The sequence below is a fragment of the Quercus robur genome, chromosome 2 (genome assembly GCF_932294415.1).
Source record: "Quercus robur chromosome 2, dhQueRobu3.1, whole genome shotgun sequence".
NCBI classification, from domain to species: Eukaryota; Viridiplantae; Streptophyta; class Magnoliopsida; order Fagales; family Fagaceae; genus Quercus; species Quercus robur.
Window position 1 is genome coordinate 73769930 of NC_065535.1, and position 20654 is coordinate 73790583.

The 20654-nt window shown below is 35.7% G+C and overlaps 1 protein-coding gene and 1 long non-coding RNA gene across 2 annotated transcripts; both read left to right on the forward strand.

Moving 5' to 3' along the window:
• The first annotated feature begins 7917 nt into the window (after positions 1-7917).
• LOC126707150 (uncharacterized) lies at positions 7918-9129 on the forward strand. Its single transcript, XR_007648847.1, has 3 exons — positions 7918-8056; positions 8293-8539; positions 8656-9129. It is a non-coding gene; the product is annotated as an uncharacterized LOC126707150 (long non-coding RNA).
• Positions 9130-13676: 4547 nt separating this feature from the next.
• LOC126707156 (gibberellin-regulated protein 14-like) lies at positions 13677-14762 on the forward strand. The gene is made up of 3 exons (XM_050406761.1): positions 13677-13796; positions 13962-14076; positions 14213-14762. The coding sequence occupies exons 1-3, from the start codon at positions 13740-13742 to the stop codon at positions 14398-14400; spliced, it is 360 nt and encodes a 119-aa protein (XP_050262718.1). The 5' UTR covers positions 13677-13739; the 3' UTR covers positions 14401-14762.
• Positions 14763-20654: the final 5892 nt, after the last annotated feature.

Sequence of the window (20654 nt, forward strand, 5' to 3'; positions counted from 1 at the left end):
GTCAATAGAAAAGGTTACGCTGGAAAGTGTAGCGACCAGGGAAAGCTACCCTTACTGTCATTCAATACTCTGCACCTGACAGAGCCATACTTTCCAGCTTTTACAACCACTCCCAACCACTCTGGGTATGGGCTGATGGGACAAGTATCAGTCTTGGAATGCCTATCCTACACGTGGACAAATGATAAGGAACATAGGCTAGTAGAAAAGGAAAAGTAAGCAAACCAGAGAAAGGGCTGGGAAAAATGGCCAAAAACCAGAGCCTCCCAGCCCGCCTCCAGGAGAATGACTCCTATGGCGAGAACGCCTTAGTCATGTATGAATACCACGAAAAACCCACCGTTTGGCGACCAACGCCTAGCCTTTCAAACCCACGCTCTACAAATGATATTGTTTGGGCCTTTTACGTACGAACCTAACACTGTTACGGGTCGTTACAAATCGCGTCCTTACAATTGGCGCCGTCTGTGGGAAAAGCTTGTGTGTTGGCATAGACGGTAAGTCGAGACAGTTCCTTTGTCATTTCTAACAGCTGGTTATAGAGTTCTAGTGTAAAGTTCCACTAGGGGCTATGATTCTTGACTAAGGGCTGCGCTTTGTAGCGTCAATCGCATGGATGGTTCCAGGGGCTTGGCCGAGGAGCTAATTCCCCTAAAGCCAAGGCCCCATATCAAAAACTGAGTTTTGGATAGAACCAAGGTATTGCATGGTCCTCGGACTCAAACCTATGGGGAAACCAACTACTTAGATGAGAAAACTAAGTTTTGGACAGCACCAAGGTATTGCATGGTCCTCGGACTCAAACCTATGGGGAAACCAACTACTTAGATGAGAAAACTGAGTTTTGGACAGTCAGATGTCTTTTTAAACTCGTCTCAGAAATCCTTCCAAACTCTGCCCCAGTAACGCCCATATTGAGAGGAGGACCTTCTTCAGAAGAAGAAGGAGGAGATGAAGAGAAAGAAGGAGGAGAAGAAGAGAAAGAATGAGGAAAAGAAGAGGAAGAAGGAAAAGCGCCATGATGGATCTGGCGGTGGAAAGAAGAAGAAAGAGAGGCAAAAGGAGGCACCAGTGAAGGAAGAAAGGAAGAAGCAGGGATACTTTGTCCCTGCGTCAGTCCTGACTCCTAACACGTTGGTGCCATGTTAGCTATGCTCATGAGAGAGCGGCTGGTACTGGTAATGGGTGACCCCAGTTCAGTCACGCCAAAAGTTCGACGTGACGAGCCCCTACTTCGAATTTTGGCTGAAAGGAAGGTGAGAAGGATCTTGAGTTTCCGCCATCCCTGCCCTGGCCGAGCCATTTTGAGCTTCATAAGAATATAGTGTTTCTGGGAGGGGTATGGTTCCTTTATTACTTATTCCTATCTCGAACGTATCACGATTTAAGGGGTAACTAGCGAGTAAAGTAAACTCTGAAGGAGGCTAAGGGTTTCAGATTTCAGAAAGATGAAAAGGGTCTCTGTAAGAGAGAAATAGCCTCCTGCTTTTCTTCTTATATGAAGGGAAAAACGGAGGGTATTTAATCTGTCCAGATTTCCAAGCAAATCTGTAAACGAGAATGTACCCGTTCCACTTCCTCACATCGTCAGTAAACCGTTGAATATAAATAATCTCGTAAATGGAAGTCATTAAAGGCGCATTTTGGATAATCAAACGACAGAGACGCATTGTGAATGAATTCATAGGAATGTCTCGTAGTCCGGTAGGTTTTCTGGGTAGATGAAAAGACACCAGCATTAATGAAAGACAGAGTTAAATGAGCCATAATGAGGGCTTGACATTACCAAAATCCTCCTCTCCAACCATGAGGTCGGATAGCAGGATTTTGAAGGGCTATTGTGGGGCCCAATAGTTTGTGGCCCTGTCCCATTTATTCATTGGAGCCTAAGGCCCGAGCCGAGAAGAGTTATAGCCCAGGATCGGTAATACAAATACAAAATAGCCTGAGGACACAGCCGAGGACGAGACAGTCCTCGCCATGTCCGAGATTTCACAGGAAGGAAGGGAAAAAATGGTATAGAAACAGCTTGGGAAAAAATCTAAAATATCTATGTCAATAGAAAAGGTTACGCTGGAAAGTGTAGCGACCAGGGAAAGCTGCCCTTACTGTCATTCAATACTCTGCACCTGACAGAGCCATACTTTCCAGCTTTTACAACCACCCCCAACCACTCTAGGTATAGGCTGATGGGACAAGTATCAGTCTTGGAATGCCGATCCTACACATGGACGAAGGATAAGGAACATAGGCTAGTATAAAAGGAAAAGTAAGCAAACCAGAGAAAAGGCTGGGAAAAAGGGCCAAAAACCAGAGCCTCCCAGCCCGCCTCCAGGAGAAAGACTCCTATGGCGAGAACGCCTTAGTCATGTATGAACACCACGAAAAACCCACCGTTTGGCGACCATGGCCTAGCCTTTCAAACCCACGCTCTACAAATGATATTTTTTAAGCCTTTTACGTACGAACCCAACACTGTTACGGGTCGTTACAAATCGCGTCCTTACAATTGGCGCCATCTGTGGGAAAGGCTTGTGTGTTGGCATAGACAGTAGGTCGAGACAGTCCATTTGTCATTTCTAACAGCTGGTTATAGAGTTCTAGTGTAAAGTTCCACTAGGGGCTATGATTCTTGACTAAGGGCTGCGCTTTGTAGTGTCAATCGCATGGATGGTTCTAGGGGCTTGGCCGAGGAGCTAATTCCCTTAAAGCCAAGGCCCCATATCAAAAACTGAGTTTTGAATAGAACCAAGGTATTGCATGGTCCTCGGACTCAAATCTATGGGGAAACCAACTACTTAGATGAGAAAACTGAGTTTTGGACAGAACCAAGGTATTGCATGGTCCTCGGACTCAAACCTATGGGGAAACCAACTACTTAGATGAGAAAACTGAGTTTTGGACAGAACCAAGGTATTGCATGGTCCTCGAACTCAAACCTATGGGGAGACCAACTACTTAGATGAGAAAACTGAGTTTTGGACAAAACCAAGGTATTGCATGGTCCTCGGACTCAAACCTATGGGGAGACCAACTACTTAGATGAGAAAACTGAGTTTTGGACACAACCAAGGTATTGCATGGTCCTCGGACTCAAACCTATGGGGAGACCAACTACTTAGATGAGAAAACTGAGTTTTGGACAGAACCAAGGTATTGCATGGTCCTTAGACTCAACCAAGGTATTGCATGGTCCTCGGACTCAAACCTATGGGGAAACCAACTACTTAGATGAGAAAACTGAGTTTTGGACAGAACCAAGGTATTGCATGGTCCTCGGACTCAAACCTATGGGGAAACCAACTACTTAGATAAATAAAAAAAAAAAAAAAAAAAAAAAAAAAAAAAATTTGGACAGAACCAAGGTATCGCATGGTCATCGGACCTAAACCTATGGAAAGGTCAGCTACTTAATAAAAACTTTAAGTTGTTCAATACTCGGCTCAAATACCAGAAAAAGGTCAAGGCTATGAAAGTTGTTAGGAAGATGATGAAAGACCCTATTACTCAGCGACCTGGAAGGGCTGTTCATTTTTGGGTTATATGACTTTGGATGATTACCTCCTACACCGCACCGAGCATTCAGTTGTCATCTCGACTATTTTGGGGTAAGTGTTGTTTTCTCAGGTTGGCATTATTGTGCCAGGCAACTCTATTAAATTCATGATAATATCTTTTCCTTAGCAAGAGTTTTAACCCTAAGTATCATTTGTTCAAGTCGGTATTATTGTGCCGAACAGCATTCGTAAGTTCATAGTAGTACCTTTTTCCTTGATAAGGGATTTCAGCCCTAAGTATTGTGCTCTCAGGTCGGCGGTATTGTGCCAGACCGCCCCAATAAGCTCATCATAATATCTTGTCTTTTTCTTCTTAATATGGGTTTCAGCCTTAAGTATCATTTGTTCGATTCAGTATTATTAAGTCGGATAGTTTTAATAAACACAGAATAAGATCTTTTTTAACTGAGATTTCGGTCTTAGACGTCGGTCAAAATGTAAAAATAAAAAGGATTCACGAGGTAGTATGTTTATTCACGGCGTAACCATTTCAAAAATAAAGAGATAGAACATGTGAAATAAAGCAATAACGACTTTTATTAATATGAAAAGGTATTACAACGTACAAAGAAGGGCTTAAACAAGCCTATACAAATGGTGGATTACAAAAAAAAAAAAAAAAAAAAAAAAAAAAAAAAAAAAAACAACAACAACAACAACAATATAACAAGTAAACAGTCAAATGTCTTTTTAAATTCGTCTCCGAAGTCCTTCCAAACTCTGCCCCAGTAGCGCCTATATTAAGAGGAGGACCTTCTTCAAAAGAAGAAGGAGGAGATGAAGAGAAAGAAGGAGGAGAAGAAGAGAAAGAAGGAGGAAAAGAAGAGGAAGAAGGAAAAGCGCCAGGATGGATCTAGCGGTGGAAAGAAGAAGAAAGAGAGGCAAAAGGAGGCACCGGTGAAGGAAGAAAGGAAGAGGCAGGGATACTTTGTCCCTGCGTCAGTCCTGACTCCTAACACGCTAGTGCCATGTTAGCTATGCTCATGAGAGAGCGGCTGGTACTGATAATAGGTGACCCCAGTTCAGTCACGCTGAAAGTTCGACGTGACGAGCCCCTGCTTCAGATTTTGGCTGAAAGGAAGGTGAGAAGGATCTTGAGTCTCCACCATCCCTGCCCTGACCGAGCCATTTTGAGCTTCATAAGAATATGGTGTTTCTGGGAGGGGTATGGTTCCTTCATTACTTATTCCTATCTCGAACGTATCACGATTTAAGGGGTAACTAGCGAGTAAAGTAAACTCTGAAGGAGGCTAAGGGTTTCAGATTTCAGAAGGATGAAAAGGGTCTCTGTAAGAGAGAAATAGCCTCCTGCTTTTCTTCTTATATGAAGGGCAAAACGGAGGGTATTTAATCTGTCCAGATTTCCAAGCAAATCTATAAACGAGAATGTACCCGTTCCACTTCCCCACATCGTCAGTATACCGTTGAATTTAAATAATCTCGTAAATGGAAGTCATTAAAGGCGCATTTCGGATAATCAAACGATGGAGACGCATTGTGAATGAATTCATAGGAATGTCTCGTAGTCTGGTAGGTTTTCTGGGTAGATGAAAAGACACCAGCATTAATGAAAGACAGAGTTAAATGAGCCATAATGAGGGCTTGACATTACCAAAATCCTCCTCTCCAACCATGAGGTCGGACAGCAGGATTTTGAGGGGTTATTGTGGGGCCCAATAGTTTGTGGTCCTGGCCCATTTATTCATTGGGGCCTAAGACCCGAGCCGAGAAGAGTTATAGCCTAGGATTGGTAATACAAGTACAAAATAGCCTGAGGACACAGCCGAGGATGAGGCAGTCCTCGCCATGTCCGAGATCTCACAGGAAGGAAGGGCAAAAATGGTATAGAAACAGCTTGGGAAAAAATCTAAAATATCTATGTCAATAGAAAAGGTTACGCTGGAAAGTGTAGCGACCAGGGAAAGCTACCCTTACTGTCATTCAATACTCTGCACCTGACAGAGCCATACTTTCCAGCTTTTACAACCACTCCCAACCACTCTGGGTATGGGCTGATGGGACAAGTATCAGTCTTGGAATGCCTATCCTACACGTGGACGAAGGATAAGGAATATAGGCTAATATAAAAGGAAAAGTAAGCAAACCAGAGAAAGGGCTGGGAAAAATGGCCAAAAACCAGAGCCTCCCAGCCCGCCTCCAGGAGAAAGACTCCTATGGCGAGAACGCCTTAGTCATGTATGAACACCACGAAAAACCTACCGTTTGGCGACCAAGGCCTAGCCTTTCAAACCCACACTCTACAAATGATATTGTTTGGGCCTTTTACGTACGAACCCAGCACTGTTACGGGTCGTTACAAATCGCGTCCTTACATTGGTCATTAACAAATGCCCTAAGGCCATCTGTTAACCAAACTCTTATAAATATATTTGTCTAAAAATATAATTATACTGTTTTTAAATTAGATTTTGTAAGTTTGTAAATAAATTCATACGATATCAAATTGTTAATTATAATTGTTTAATAATATAAGCAATCAATTTTTAGTAAATTATTTATAATTTTAAACAAAATAAGGTTGGAGAGTCTTATTTGTATTAATTCATTATTGAAAATGATTTTATCTAATTAACTCAAACAATATAATTTCACAACTAGCAATTAATGTGAGTTTTAAACATGCACAAATCAATAATCAAGCAGTTACAAGTATGAAAAATTTTACCACTACTTTGGCTTATCCCAAAATACCAACATATAGTTGAACCTTCACTCCAATACCCAATTGGATTTAATCTTATAGTAACCTTCTTTCCTTTAATGCACAAATCTCCAATTTGTGATTAACCCTTTGCACGGATCTCAGTACGTGACTAACTTCAACAACTTGAATGATTGTTCTTGGTTGCAAAGTTCTTCACTTCATAAACGATAAAGATCAGGAAGCACTTGGTTACAATATTCTAAGGCGTACAAATGCAGTAGCTTCTCATAGAGGAAAATAATCTCTTGGTCTCTGTATCCATGTGTGATGGCTCTTAACAATAAACCTTATATATGTCTAGGGTTGTGAGAAAAAAAACCCTAAACAAATACATCAATATGGGCCCAAATTCAGATCTGAAAATTCTGAATTCGTAAAACTCGATATATCTAGTGTCGAGCTTGCCCAGTAAATCTCGATAGATGCCTTTTGTTGAGCTATCTGTCGAGCTTTAATAAAATAGCTTTTTTTCACTTGTTTCTTGGATCAATCTTCATGTCTTTAATACAACCATTTAATATGTATCAAACCCAACTTAAATCTACCCAATTTACAATTAAAATGCATTTTGTCAAAGGATTAGTTAATCACATAAAAAATATGACCTAACAAACAACCCTCACTCTTCTTTTCTAGCGGAAACAAACACCACTTCATTTAATATTGTTTCATATCTTTATTTATTTATTTATTTTATAAGGTTTCATGTCTTGTTAATATTATATTAACAAAATTGCACTTTTATCGACTTACAAATGCTTACGTTGTAAGAAAATTATTCATGTTATGAAAGAGCTTGATGCATGCATGTCGAATGCCTTGTGTAGGCGAATATCCAAAATGACGTAACTGATTTAAGTGTCAATGTTGCTAGGATATCATATTTGTATATCTTGAGTTTATTATTTGTATATTTTGATTTTAGCTAGGAGGGTAGGTCTGCTAGGACGTAAGCCATGAATTCCGCCAAAAAAGGAAACAAATTAAAAGAGTTTCTGGACATCGAGTCATAACTTGTGCATAGTGATCTGGTGAAGCTAGCATATATATGCACAATTTTGATTATTGAGTCAAATTAAGGCCAGCTGTACATCGATATATCGCTAATATTGATAATCCATGCATGCTTGAGCTGTACATATATATGACAGTCCACAGATGAGGAGAAAATTGGCCTCTGTCCTTTTTAAAAAAACAATCTAGCAATTTTCCCAATTTCCTAAACTATTCTTTTGAAACTCAATTTTCTAAAAATCAAATTTCAGTTTAAAACTTGATTTTTGAACAATTGAGTTATAACAAACTGAAAATAAAAAAATAAAAAAATCTGGAGCCCTATAGTGGCGTTTTAAGGAGTCCTATAGTGATGTTTTAAGACTCTATAGTAGCGTTTTGGAACTCAAGCTCCCTGAACTCGAGTTCCATGCAATTTTTTTTTATTTTTTTATTTTTTAAGTTTAATCATCCCATATCTGTAGTGACTTTTTAAGGACCCTATAGTGGCGTTTTGAAATTCGATTTTTGGACAATCGAGTTATAACAAGGACATTTCACTAATTAATTTGGAAAATATGGTAAAATGCTAGATTTTTTTTCTTTTTTTGAAAGGGTCATTTGCCCATTTTTCTCCCCCACAGACGATTCTTCATTCCTCAAGCCAACGCAGAGCGATTACCTTTTCAATTATCTTATAGCTTTTTTCTGATCCTTTTCTAAAATGGCTTTCAAAGCTATGCTCCTTTTGTTCACCACTCTTCTTGTGGTCACCACAAGAGTATGCATGTCTCTCTCGCTCTCTTAGCTAGGTTTATTTTTTATTTTTTATTATATATATATATATAAGAAGAAGCTAATTTTATCTTTCTGTCACACATTTAACGGATAAATTACCAAAAACTACATTTTTTTGTCTCATATTTAACAAATAAACTACTGAAAACGAAACTGATACTTATTTGCTCCATATGGCATGGTTATCTTAATTCATGATAATGTTTGTCCTTTCTGTAGGTTTCATGTCATGACGATGAACTCTCAGAGGCACCCACTCATCCACCAAATCGACATCATCCATCTCATGGTCCTCGTCATGCACATCCACCAAAGGCCACCCGCCACTTATGCACATCCACCAAAGGCACACGCTCATCCACCACATCATGAACATCATTGCACCATCTCGAGCTCCTCATCATGCACAGCCACCAAAGGCACACCCCTTCTTTTGCACCACTGCCCCCATTGAAGTCAGCACATGGTAAGTGTTAAATACATGTCTTTCCTCATTATACAAAAATTGCAAATCAACTTTTTTTTTTCAATGATATATTTATAAAGTAATTGTGTATGTTTTGTGGTTGATTTGGTGAACAGATTGCACACCTGTGTGTTTTGAGAGATGCAACCCAGGTAAAGGGAAGAAAGAGTGCGAGAGAGCATGCACGAGATGTTGTAAACAATGCTTGTGTGTTCCACCAGGACCACGCGGTACTAACTTGGAAAAATGTGGCAAGTGCTTCTTCGAGGTGACCCATCACGGCCAAATATACAAGTGCGCTTGAAGCAGCCTATAATATATCATCACTTGCTGGTTATATTGATAAGTCTGCAATAAGTATTAATTTCAGCAATAAAGTTTGTAATAAGTATCATAAAGGTGTGAAAATAATTTGTTTTTAAGTGTACTTTCTACTATTTAATTTCCTCCAGCAATAAATTTGTCCATATAGTGTTAGGCCAAGACTCTTGTATACCATGGTGCGGTGCCTACCATATATTCCCATATAGAATTTCAGATATTAATATATTTACCAGATTTTCCTTATATATAAATGAATTTCCAGTGTCCTTTCATCTACTTCCTTAAAGCAATCAATTTCGCATGCATATATATATATATATATTGAACTGAGCTATTTATAAGCAGTTTAAGCTCAACTAGGAAAAAATACTAGTTTATTTTTATTTGTTTAGCAAAGAATAATCCAAGTTCTAGCCAAGGTTTGCCTCAATTATTAAATGAGCTAAACTTAAACTTTTTTTTTTGAGTGAGAGTTTCAACTTATGGTGTCTGCTCCTGATGATAACTTTTTATCATCAGACCAAGACACCAATCAGTTTTTAGTGTAGACTGGAATTGAACCCCAGATCTCTTATTTAACCATCAGAGACTTTACTAGTTGAACTAGCTGGAACCCACAGCTAAACTTAAACTTAATAAAAAATTTAAAAAAATATATCCTAAACTGAAGTCCTTAAAGCATCCATTAACTTTTTAATATTTATAAATATGTAATATTGGATATACTTAAATTGATTCATGTTCATAAGCTTGTTTACAAACATGTTATTAAGTTTAAGTTTAGCTTGTTTGTAAACAAGCTTATGAACATGAATCAATTTAAGTATATCCAATATTACATATTTATAAATATTAAAAAGTTAATGGATTCTTTAAGGACTTCAGTTTAGGATATATTTTTAAAAACTTTTTATTGGAAAAAAAAAAGAACAAAAAAGTAACTAATTTTTTTTTCCAATAAAAATTATATCAAAATCTTCCTAAAATTGGTCATTAACAAATGCCCTAAGGACATCCATTAACTAGACTTTTATAAATATACTTGTCTAAAAATATAATTAATTATATAGTCTTCAAATTAGATTTTGTAAGTTTGTAAATAAATTCATAAGATATCAAATTATTAATTATAATTTTTTAATAATATAAACAATAAATTTTTAGTAAATTATATATAATTTTTAACAAAATAAGGTTGGAGAATCTTATTTGTATAAATTCATAAATAAAAATGATTTTATCTAATTAACTCAAATAATATAATTTCACATAAAATTTATTATTAGTATAGATTTGTGATGGGTAGAAATTGTTAGTTATGGTTTTACCATAAATGAGAAAAGAATAAGTTGTATAAATGAGAAAATAAGAAGTTTATTAAGTGTGTTGTGAACAAGTTCAAGCTTATTCAATTAGAAAAAAAACCAAGCTTAAACCTTTTGTTTTTCTTTTTGGAGAAAAAACCAAGCTTAAACATATAAACTTGTAATGAACTCAAACTTTGTTCATATTTAATATAAAATTAAATAAACAATCCTAAACCTTTAATAGTTTATTAAATTAACTTGTTTACAGCTCTAAATAATCCGCCTGACATGTGTCAAATAGGACTTCATTTTTCTGGAGTAAACAACCCTCACTTTCCTTTTCTAGCAGAAACAAACACCATTTCATTTAATATTGTTTCATGTCTTTATTTATTTATTTATTTTGATAAGGTTTCATGTCTTGGTTTTATTATATTATCAAAATTGCACTTTTACCGACTTACAAATGCTTACGTTGTAAGAAAATTATTTATGTTATGAAAAATTTTGGTGCATATTTTTTTTTTTTTTTTTTTTTTTTTTTTACATCAAAGCTTGGAGCATGTTGATTGCCTTGTGTAGGCAAATATCCAGAATGACGTAACTGATTTAAGTGTCAATGTTGCTAGTATACTATATTTGTATATCTTGAGTTTACCTATTGTATATTCTGATTTTAGCTTACTTATCCTTCATCAAATTAAAATCAAGAATAATCGATATATATGTCCTTGATTTTAGTCTCATCAGGGAATTCATTGTTATTCTTTAGTAAACTCCTCTGACCTATACATTTAGATATGCATCCATTATATATATAGCTTTCATACAACTCTGCGGGTGTGCATGTTTTCAATATATAGTGGCCTCCAATAGTGCACACAAGTTCTTGAGACTAATTTGAATAATAAAAATCCATTCATATAAATAATAAGCAATATTTTATTTAAAGAATTCATAAAAAATAACATATTTTTTATATATGTTTATTTATTTGGTGTTTGCCTGAATAAGTCATTTTATGATTTTCTTTGTAGAAATCAAAATTCCACTTATAATTCGCATAAAAAGAATATTAATAGTTAGGCAAGCCTTAAGCACAGCTTATATGAATTATGATATTTTAGTTAATGTAAACCAATATGATTATGATCAAATTGTAATATTTTTAAAACTATATTGTGAACTTATTTGCACTTGAAATTCAACATTTTATCTCGAAAACTATATTAGACTCTGTCATCCATTATGTGATTATCCTTATATTTTATTACTTATATACAAATCTTCCAAACGAATAATAAATATTACATTATAAATTTACTCTTCTTTTATCATTGTTTATCACTTCAAAGATATGTAATAATAATAATGTTCTTTTCTAATCTTTTTTATTAAAATTATTTCTTTTTTCAACATTTTTTTTTCTTTTATAGGTTTTGAACCTTTAATAGACATTGATAAAATATAAATGATTTTTTTTTTTTTTAATTACGTTTTTATGTAAAAGAACAAATATATATATATATATATATATATATCTTGCCTGTGCAACCCCAGATCTGCTTGTCATATCTTGCCTGTGCAATATTGTTAGTCCAATACATGCCAGCGTGTGAAGCCAGCATTGTGCCACATCAATGCCAAGTCAATACCACTACATCATCAACCATGTCGTTTGTCATACTAACAAATTAAAAATGCTAGTGACATAAAATAATTCATAATTTTTGTCACAACTCGTCATGTGGCAAGTTGTGAGTGGTGGAAATAATATAATAGGTCCATGTGAGTTCACATTTTCACCACTCATAACTCATTACATGGGTGAGTTATGACAAAAGTTGTGAATTATTCTGTGGCACAAGCATTTCTCTTAAAATTTGAATAATTATTAAAAGAATTAGTCATATTTGAGCATTTTGGGATCCATACTTTATAGATGCATGTAACCATATATCTATTATGTTAGAATATTGGTTGAGTGGTTAAATTCACAATTTTCTAATAATTTAATTTTTTGCAATTATCTAATATGTTTGATCTCACTTATTAAGAAGGGGTTTGAACCCACACGTGATGAAATTATTAGAATATTGGTTGAACAATTAAATTCATTAGTTTTTAACAGTTTAATCTTTTGAAATAATTGGTAATTTAGAATTCAAATTATCTGACAAAGTCAAGAACGACTAGTACTAAAGGATCTTTCTAGGTCCATCTTTGAGTAAACCTAACAGGAGTATTGGACTGATCATTTTGATTAATGCAAATGGCTTGGAATGTGATGAGGCATCACATGCACATGCAAAGAGTACGAGAAATTAAGAAGCCCACTTGGCACTGGCACTCATGAAAAACGTCTTGGTGATGACTCTTAGCCAGTTGTGATCCTAGGTTTTCTAAATATGTTAATTCAGATTTTGATAAATTTCTTCTTGACTCGCGGGAAACAACTTGACAGAATTTTATATAAGTCTTAGATATGCCTAAATCCACGTAAAGAGTTTATCTGCGATATACTACTATTGATCTTTAATTTGGTCTAGTTTGGATAACACTTTCCTACGTAGAAACCTTTTTAGTCTACAAGATTTATAGGCTCTATCTCAAAAAATAATAAAAAATAAAGATTTAGAGGATCATGTTACCATGGCGCATCTCTTCGTTTATGATTTTCTTTCATTGACCCCAGAATCAAAGGTTTATTGCACAATTAGGGTAGCCCTCATCAAAGCCGGTTACTCATTGGTACAACCATGCAGAAATAGGAAAATTATTAGGTACTCTTAGAGTACCATAAATGTGTATTCTCCATCTCACATAGATGGTGAGTCCCACTATGAATTTAATTAGTAGTACCCACCATTTATGTGAGAGAATGAGAAAATACGCATTTATAATATTTCAGGAGTACACAATAATTTCCCGCAGAAACATTACCAAAAGAGTATTGCATTATTTCACCTTTTTTTTTTATATTCATTTTTTATGTTAAAATGTGTACAGTTATTTATGTATTAATTGTAGATATGTATGCGAAATAATTGATGTGAACAAGTGTGAAAGAATATTTAATCAAAATTTTTATTGTGGCATATTTTGATCATCACAAGTATCCTGTTTAAGAAATGTGACCGGCCTCTGAGGTTCACTGACATGGCCTCGTATTATCGTATATTAATTAAGTTGAAAGCTAGAATTGCTCATAATCATGTTACGAAAATGATAACGTGGAGTCTAACCTTAAATCTCAGTTATTCAAGGCAGACAAACAACCTAGAAGGAAGGTCAGCTAGCACGTAAGCCATGTTTTCTGCCAAAAAAGGGGGGAAATTTTTTTCTGGAAATCAAGTCATAACTTGTGCTAAATGATCTGGGGAAGCTAGCATGCACAGTTTTCATTGAGTCAAAGACCAGCTGTGTAGTTATATCACTGTATCCATGCATGCTTGAGCTCTATTTATACCACAGTCTACTGATGGTTCTTCATGCCTTAAGTCAACATCGAGATCCAGTGACTACCTAGCCTTCCAATTCTCTTCGCTTTTTTCTGATCTTCTTCTAAGATGGCTTTCAAAGCTCTGCTCATTTTGTTCGCTACTCTTCTTGTGGTTACAACAAGAGTATGGCTCTCTCTTACACACTTCAGAATACTGATTCTTTGTATCATTCCATTAATCACAGATCGTTACATTGTTTTTCTTTGTAAAAATACTCATTCTACCTATTTACTTCCTATATATGTTTGGTTATCTTAATTTATAGTAATCTTTGTCCACTTTCTGTAGGTTTCATCATATGGGGAGGAAAACCGTGCACCCGCGCCATCGCCAAAGCCACACGCTGTGCCCCCAGTTGGGCCACCCACTTATGCACCACTGCCCCCATTGACGACAACAAAGGGTAAATGTTAAACACACGTCTTTCGTAATTATACAAAAATTGCACATCCACTTTCTTTTCTTTTTTTTTCTCATGATCTATTTTTGTAGTAATTGTATGTTTTGTGTGTTTGTTTTGTGGTTGATTTGGTGCACAGGTTGCACACCTACATGTTATGAGAGATGCAACACAGGTAAAGGGAAGAGAGAGTGCCAGAGAGCATGCACGAGATGTTGTAAGCAATGCTCCTGTGTTCCACCAGGTCCACGCGGTACTAACTTGGAAAAGTGTGGCAAGTGCTACTCCGAGGTGACCTATCACGGCCAAATCTACAAGTGCCCTTGAAACGGCCTATTATTTCTTATAATTGCTGGTTCTATTAATTAACTAAGTCTGTAGTGACTAGGTCAAATGGGTGAAAAATAAGGAAGCATTATCTCCATTTGAGAAAAGAATCCATTTCATTTCATTGTTTTCTTTTAGTGTCAGCAATAAATGTGTAAGTAGTGCTATAGGCCAAGACTTGTACCGTGCTGTCTACTAAATATTCCTATTAATTTGCTGTTTCAGACATTGATATTTCTACTTGTTTTCTTCATATATTATATATTTGTAGTAGTTTTCCTTCTAAATGTGTTTTCCTGTATCCATTCTTGTACTTCTTGAAGCAATTAATTGAAATACAAATATTTATATTTATGCCAATATGTTGCAATGTTATCTGAATCTATTATGTATTTATGTTCAGGTGACTGTTATTCTTTGAAAGATACCGATGTGGCCAATGACCCAATTGGTCTGCCCTTCCCTAGCCATAGGTATTAGAAGGCCTGAAGGGTAGAGGAGGGGTTCGTGTACTAAGTTTAGTATGGGTGATTTCTAACTATTTCACCAAAAATAAAAAAAGAAAGAAACATATTTTTAATGTAAACAACGTTTGATCCCATGTCCTTTATTTAATACTAAAAGACTTTATCTAGCTCAAATCAATATTCTTGACACTTATTGGTGATAATTTTTTTAATCTAATGACATTATGAATAGACTTATGGCCTGTTTGGATGGAGGGGGAGAAGTGGAAGGAAGTAGAGTAGAGTTAACTAAAAATAAGCTAATTTTGTACTAAATCTATTCTATTTTACTCTATTCCCCCTCTCTCTCCCTTAATCTAAACGGACCATTAGGAGTAAGGAATGAGCTACATGCACTATGGGTAAGGAGAGCATCCCCACTCCCCCCTTTTAAATTTTGGAAAAAAATGAATTTTTCCTTTAGAAAATTTATATTCTTAGCTTTCCCCATCCTAAAATTTTATGAGTAATTATTTTCTTTCTGAAGAAAAAATGTATTAAATTTTCCAAATCTAATGTTCAAGAAATCCAACTTTTAAGAAAATAAACGTGATATTATAAATGAGAATAAAACTATACTTATATCATACAGACAATATAATTAAGTGTATAATATACATTAGGCATATGTGTGGTTATATTATGTATATAATTAATTGTATTTCACATATTAAAATCTGTCCACCGATTAACAAGTCTTAGATCCATCCCCTACTAATACAAGGAGTAGATTGCACTCTCTTTCAGTAAGACTGGATATTGATAGAATATGAATTTTAATTATCGATATAAGTTTAAAAGATCAAACTTAAGTAAACCAAGTTACAATTTATAACACCTTCACTATCAATTTCTTTTTTCAAACTCCTTTTTTTTTTTTTTTTTTTTTTTTTTTTTTTTTTTGCCTTCAATGAACTAAAATCCTAACTATAGTGTTGGTTTTATTTGAAGACATGTCCTTGATGGCAAGTTTTAATTAGCTCTGTCGTCAAGTTGATTTCAGACCAAAACAGCAGAATATGTTAAGAGATTTGAAGCCCTATCCTGACAAATGTTTCTCTTGTAATCAGGTGAATCTTTTGATAAGGTTTTTTTAATTTATTTTTTATTTTTTTATTTTTTTTTTATTTTTTTATTTTTTTATTTTTTTTTATAAGAAAATCAGGTGAAGTTTTCACAATGTTCATCAGTAGAATTTTATAAAGATAGCCCTATAAAGAAAATTGACTTCCGGGGTCCCAAAGAGTACTGGGCGTGTATGGGCCATATGGGCCATATCTTTTTATGCTAAAAAGATACATATTTTGCCCATATCTTTGTATAGATAACCATGAAAACAAGCAAGCATTGGTTCTGTTACATTAAAGATGCGTTTGGATATCGCTTATTTTGTTAAAAACTGAAAATAATAAAAAAATAATTTCTGAATTACTATTCACACAAAAAATATTATTCATTTGCCTGTTTGCACTGTTCATGGGACTGTTCATTTGCCTGTTTGCATTGTTCATGTCCCATGAACAGTGCAAGAGGTGCTAGTCCTAAAAAAAAAAAAAAAACGCGTCTGCGTGAAAACGCAAATGCAATCCAAATGCTACCTAAAACCAACATATTGATGCCGCTAAAAACATATTACAGGTAACATACCCGTTATATGAGAAAAGTTAACCGAAGTTTTAAGGACATTAGTTTATGAAATATTTTTTTATAAGAAAAGAAAAAAGTGACTAATTCTTTTACAGCTTTTTATATTTTCTAAAAAGTAGTATATTAAAACTTTCTTAAAATGATCTATTAACAAATATCATAAAGTTAAATGACACCTATTAACCGGATTTTTAATTATTTTGAGACAATATTTTTGAGTTGTTGACGCTCATTTTGGAAAAGCCCAATAGCAGGAAGAAACCCAACAATATGGGCAGAAAAGAGTTAGTAAATTAAGAGAAAAACCATTAATCCCAAATGGTAGGAATAATAGATCATAAGCCCACAAAATGATAAATGGGCCTCGAAGGAAGCTAGCGGGCCTAAAGGATCCCAGAGAAAGAAATAGTAAACTCATGGGCAGTAGAAAAGTAAGAATGGGCCAAAACAGACCCGAAGTAATGAAGTAAGTGAGTAAAGGGTTAATGGAAAGCCCATGAATCCCAAGGATAAAGGATATGGTAATTAGGCCAGGAAAACCCAAAAGAGTTAGCAAAACCCCATGGGAGTGCAGAATTGGAATAAACTGAGGATGCCCAAGGAAAAAAAATGGGCTAAGGATGCTCAAGGAGGAAGAAATGGGCCGAGAAAGCCCGTTAGCAATGGAATGGGTCAAGGAAGCCCAAGTAGCATGAATGCAGGCACAATGACAATGCTGGGTCACTGTAATTAAGTGAAAGAAAAGCATGCAGCAGTCCTAAAAGAGGCCCAGCAAGCACGAGTCAAATAACACCACAGCAGGAATAACAGAGTGGCATGGCAAGAATGCTAGCAAGTTTACGGATGGAGCAAAAAGTGGGCTAAAGAGAAAAAAGCCCACAATCAAGCAAGGCCTAACCCTTGAAGGAAGCAAGTCATAAAGAATGGAAGATCAAAAAACAGTTCACGCCACAAGAGGTCAAGGATGAGTGGTGAAATGCATAGATGAGCCTTTAGACCATGGCAAACGCATGAGGAACAGACAAGCTTTGAACATACATGAAAGTGGAGTACGCGCAAGGCCCAGACACCACCAACTTATACCCAGCCAATACAAGAGTGGTGGGTCATGGGTCAGAAGTAAGTGAGGGTATGGTCTAGCGACGGGGGGAAGGGGGAGCCTATTTTGGGGTTCCTGCTCAAACTTTTTTAAGAGAAATGTCCTGTTGGGATGACATACCACCCAAAAGAGGGAAGGGTGAATTAAAACCACTAAGTGCATGCCATGAGGGATAGTGAAAGAGGATGCCCACCTTGTTTCGGATGAAAATGCCACGATGAACAAGTAAACAAAACAATTTTCTTTCTCTGGTAATGGGGAGTCGCATGGATAAAACAGGTAAGTGGTGATGGTTAGGCAGCTAACAAACTAGTGAGTGGTCTGGAAGGACACCCACACCCAGACAAAAGTGGTTAAGGGGTAAAATAGTAAAAAACCAGTCATGGCAGGCAGTATATAAAGAGCATCTGCCGTGCATAGTAGGGGGACCAACACAAAGCAACAATCAAAACGAGAGATTCACAACATTACAACAACAACAGTCACCACTATAACACACGAGTAAGAACTAGAAAGAAAATAATGGAAAAGTAGAGTAACACATGAGTAAGAACTAGAAAGAAAAGAATGGAAAAGTAGAGTAACAAAACGGAGAAAAAAGAAAGAGAAAGTTAGGAAGAAAAATAGAGAGAGAATAGAATGGCAGGCATGCACCAATAGGCTAACTCTTTCTCTCCCTCTAAAAGCCTACCCTCTATTAAGGATTAAGGATTTTCTAGATATAAGCCATTTAGCCCCATTCTCTCAAAGTGAGTAATTTCTACAGCAGGATCTTCCTGTGAGGTTATTCACATTAAGGGAGTGGTTCACTCTTTGGTCTTAGTTCCATAATGCAACTAAGCACGGCATACTAGCCATTCATTCTTTGCTTTTATTGATTAAGTACCAGTATTATTTCTCTTTTGCCTTTGCCATTTCATTTATAATGTATTTCATGGTGTTGTGCCGTCCTTTTTCTTTATTTTGATTGAGAATCCTTTACTTATTCTATCTAACAGCAAGTATATTTCCTTTATTGTTGTCATATTGTATTTGCTTGCCATAACTCTTTTGTAACAGTCTCATCTGCCATGGGTATATGACCAAAGTTTCAAGAAAGGGGATTTAGTTTGCACACAAGCCGGTCTGAGGTGAGTTGCAATTGGACCGGTCCTGACTCTTTGACCCTGAACCTTTGGGCCGTAGTGTGACAAGAGGCAGCCCAGCCCACAATCTCAGAAAGGCCCACCACATGAGTTAAATATAAATATGAACTACGACCCTCAAGTAAAAATTGAAAATGCATGCTATTTTGTAATTGATAAATATGTCCATCTGGTGAAGCTATACTTTGTAAGAGATACCCTTGCAAAATTACAATCCTACCGGGAGTGGTCTGTAAATTTTATTGGATTATTTTATGCAAAATCTTATTCTTTTTTTAATTAAAGTCTAAGCTCTACTCATTAATTTACACCAAGTTGAATCCTGCATCCTGCAAACCAAAGAAAATAAAATTGTATAATTAATTAATGACCTAAACTAGATTACAACTGGCCTACAATCGTCCCATAGTTGTGGCGCATAGATATAAGGGAATCATATATGCATAGAAGTAAGTAGTTTCTCAAATTGTAACTCATTGTACTTGAAAAAATCACATAGTGTGCAAAACACTTGTGAATGTTTAGACCCCCAATTAAAAATTATCCAATACAAGCTTATATTCAAACAATGTATGTGTGGAATATGAAATATAAGCAATACCCAAATATGCAAACTACTCAAACCCATATTTTAATCACAACTCAGCAGTAATTAAAAGCAAAGAGTAAGGGATACAGAGAAGCAAATACAAGATAACACCGGCAAGTGTTATCAAAGAGAAAACCAAAGAACTCGGCGAAAAAATCTCCGCCCCCCTCCAAGTAGTAAAATGATCCATTAGAAAATCAGTTGGGATACATGAACAACAAAAGATCCTCCAAGCCTAATCTACCCGAAGCACCTAAGCCCTTCAAGCTTCTTACTCTAACAAGATTACGCCTAACCACGTCTTTTCTAGCTTATCGGATCCCACAATTAGCTCATTGCATCAACCAATATGAATTAGTTCTCTTTTGAACTGCTTCCCAAATACCAAGAACCTTCTCACTACTTTGAATTTGGTGAGGTTAAGATTTGGCTTAAGATCCTCTCATGGGTATGACAATGAAGAGGGTGAGAGTAGAGGAATTTGGAGAATCAAATGTATAAGATTGTGGATGAATCAATCTTGTTGTTCTTTAGGGTTTTTCTCTCAAAATTCTCTCTGGAAACTCTCTACATTTCGCGAGTATGAGAGTATTTATAGTAGGGTATGAGATGGAATGTGAAAAATCAATTTTTAGCAAAACATAGTGCACTGGCGACTCACTTCGTGACTGGAATAAGTTGCGAGTTCTAGTCGCCAATTACTAGACTAGCCAGATTGTACTTTTTGTCTTGTAGTGATCCAGCTGTCCTAACACTTCAACTTACTGCATGCTTCATATGTGTGCTAGATTTTGGCAAGTCCCCACTCGCAAGTCAGTCGCGAGTTACTTTTTGTTGCACATTCTTGATCAAATCTTCACACACTCTCTCTCACACAACCCTTACATTATTCCCACATAAATACAAGGTTTCTAAATGCTAAATTATAAGCAAATTTGGCACGGAATAAAACCAATACATAGTTGAATAAATTCAACTTTACAATACGTAACTAATGAAAAACTTAATGAATGAAAATGGCAGGATATATCTTTGACAAGCAATGGCAATGACAATGGCAATGGCAATGACAATGGCAATGGTTAGGTGATTAGATTCATTATATTTTTTAATACAGAAAACCTTTATAACAACTAGTAATAATATTATGATATCATAATAGATAGTACTAAATTTCTTGTCCTAAATTTAAGAAAGAAGCAAAATTTTCCGTATGTATTAAATGTCAAGTGAAATTATACACACTATTTTTTATTATCAGTTCATGT

Excerpts from the sequence above, each read along its gene's own strand:
- LOC126707156 (XM_050406761.1), top strand. The coding sequence starts at position 13,740 with ATGGCTTTCAAAGCTCTGCTCATTTTGTTCGCTACTCTTCTTGTGGTT. Across the intron at positions 13,797-13,961 it reads TTCTTGTGGTTACAACAAGA|GTTTCATCATATGGGGAGGA; the intron begins GTATGGCTCTCT and ends CACTTTCTGTAG. Across the intron at positions 14,077-14,212 it reads CCCATTGACGACAACAAAGG|GTTGCACACCTACATGTTAT; the intron begins GTAAATGTTAAA and ends TTTGGTGCACAG.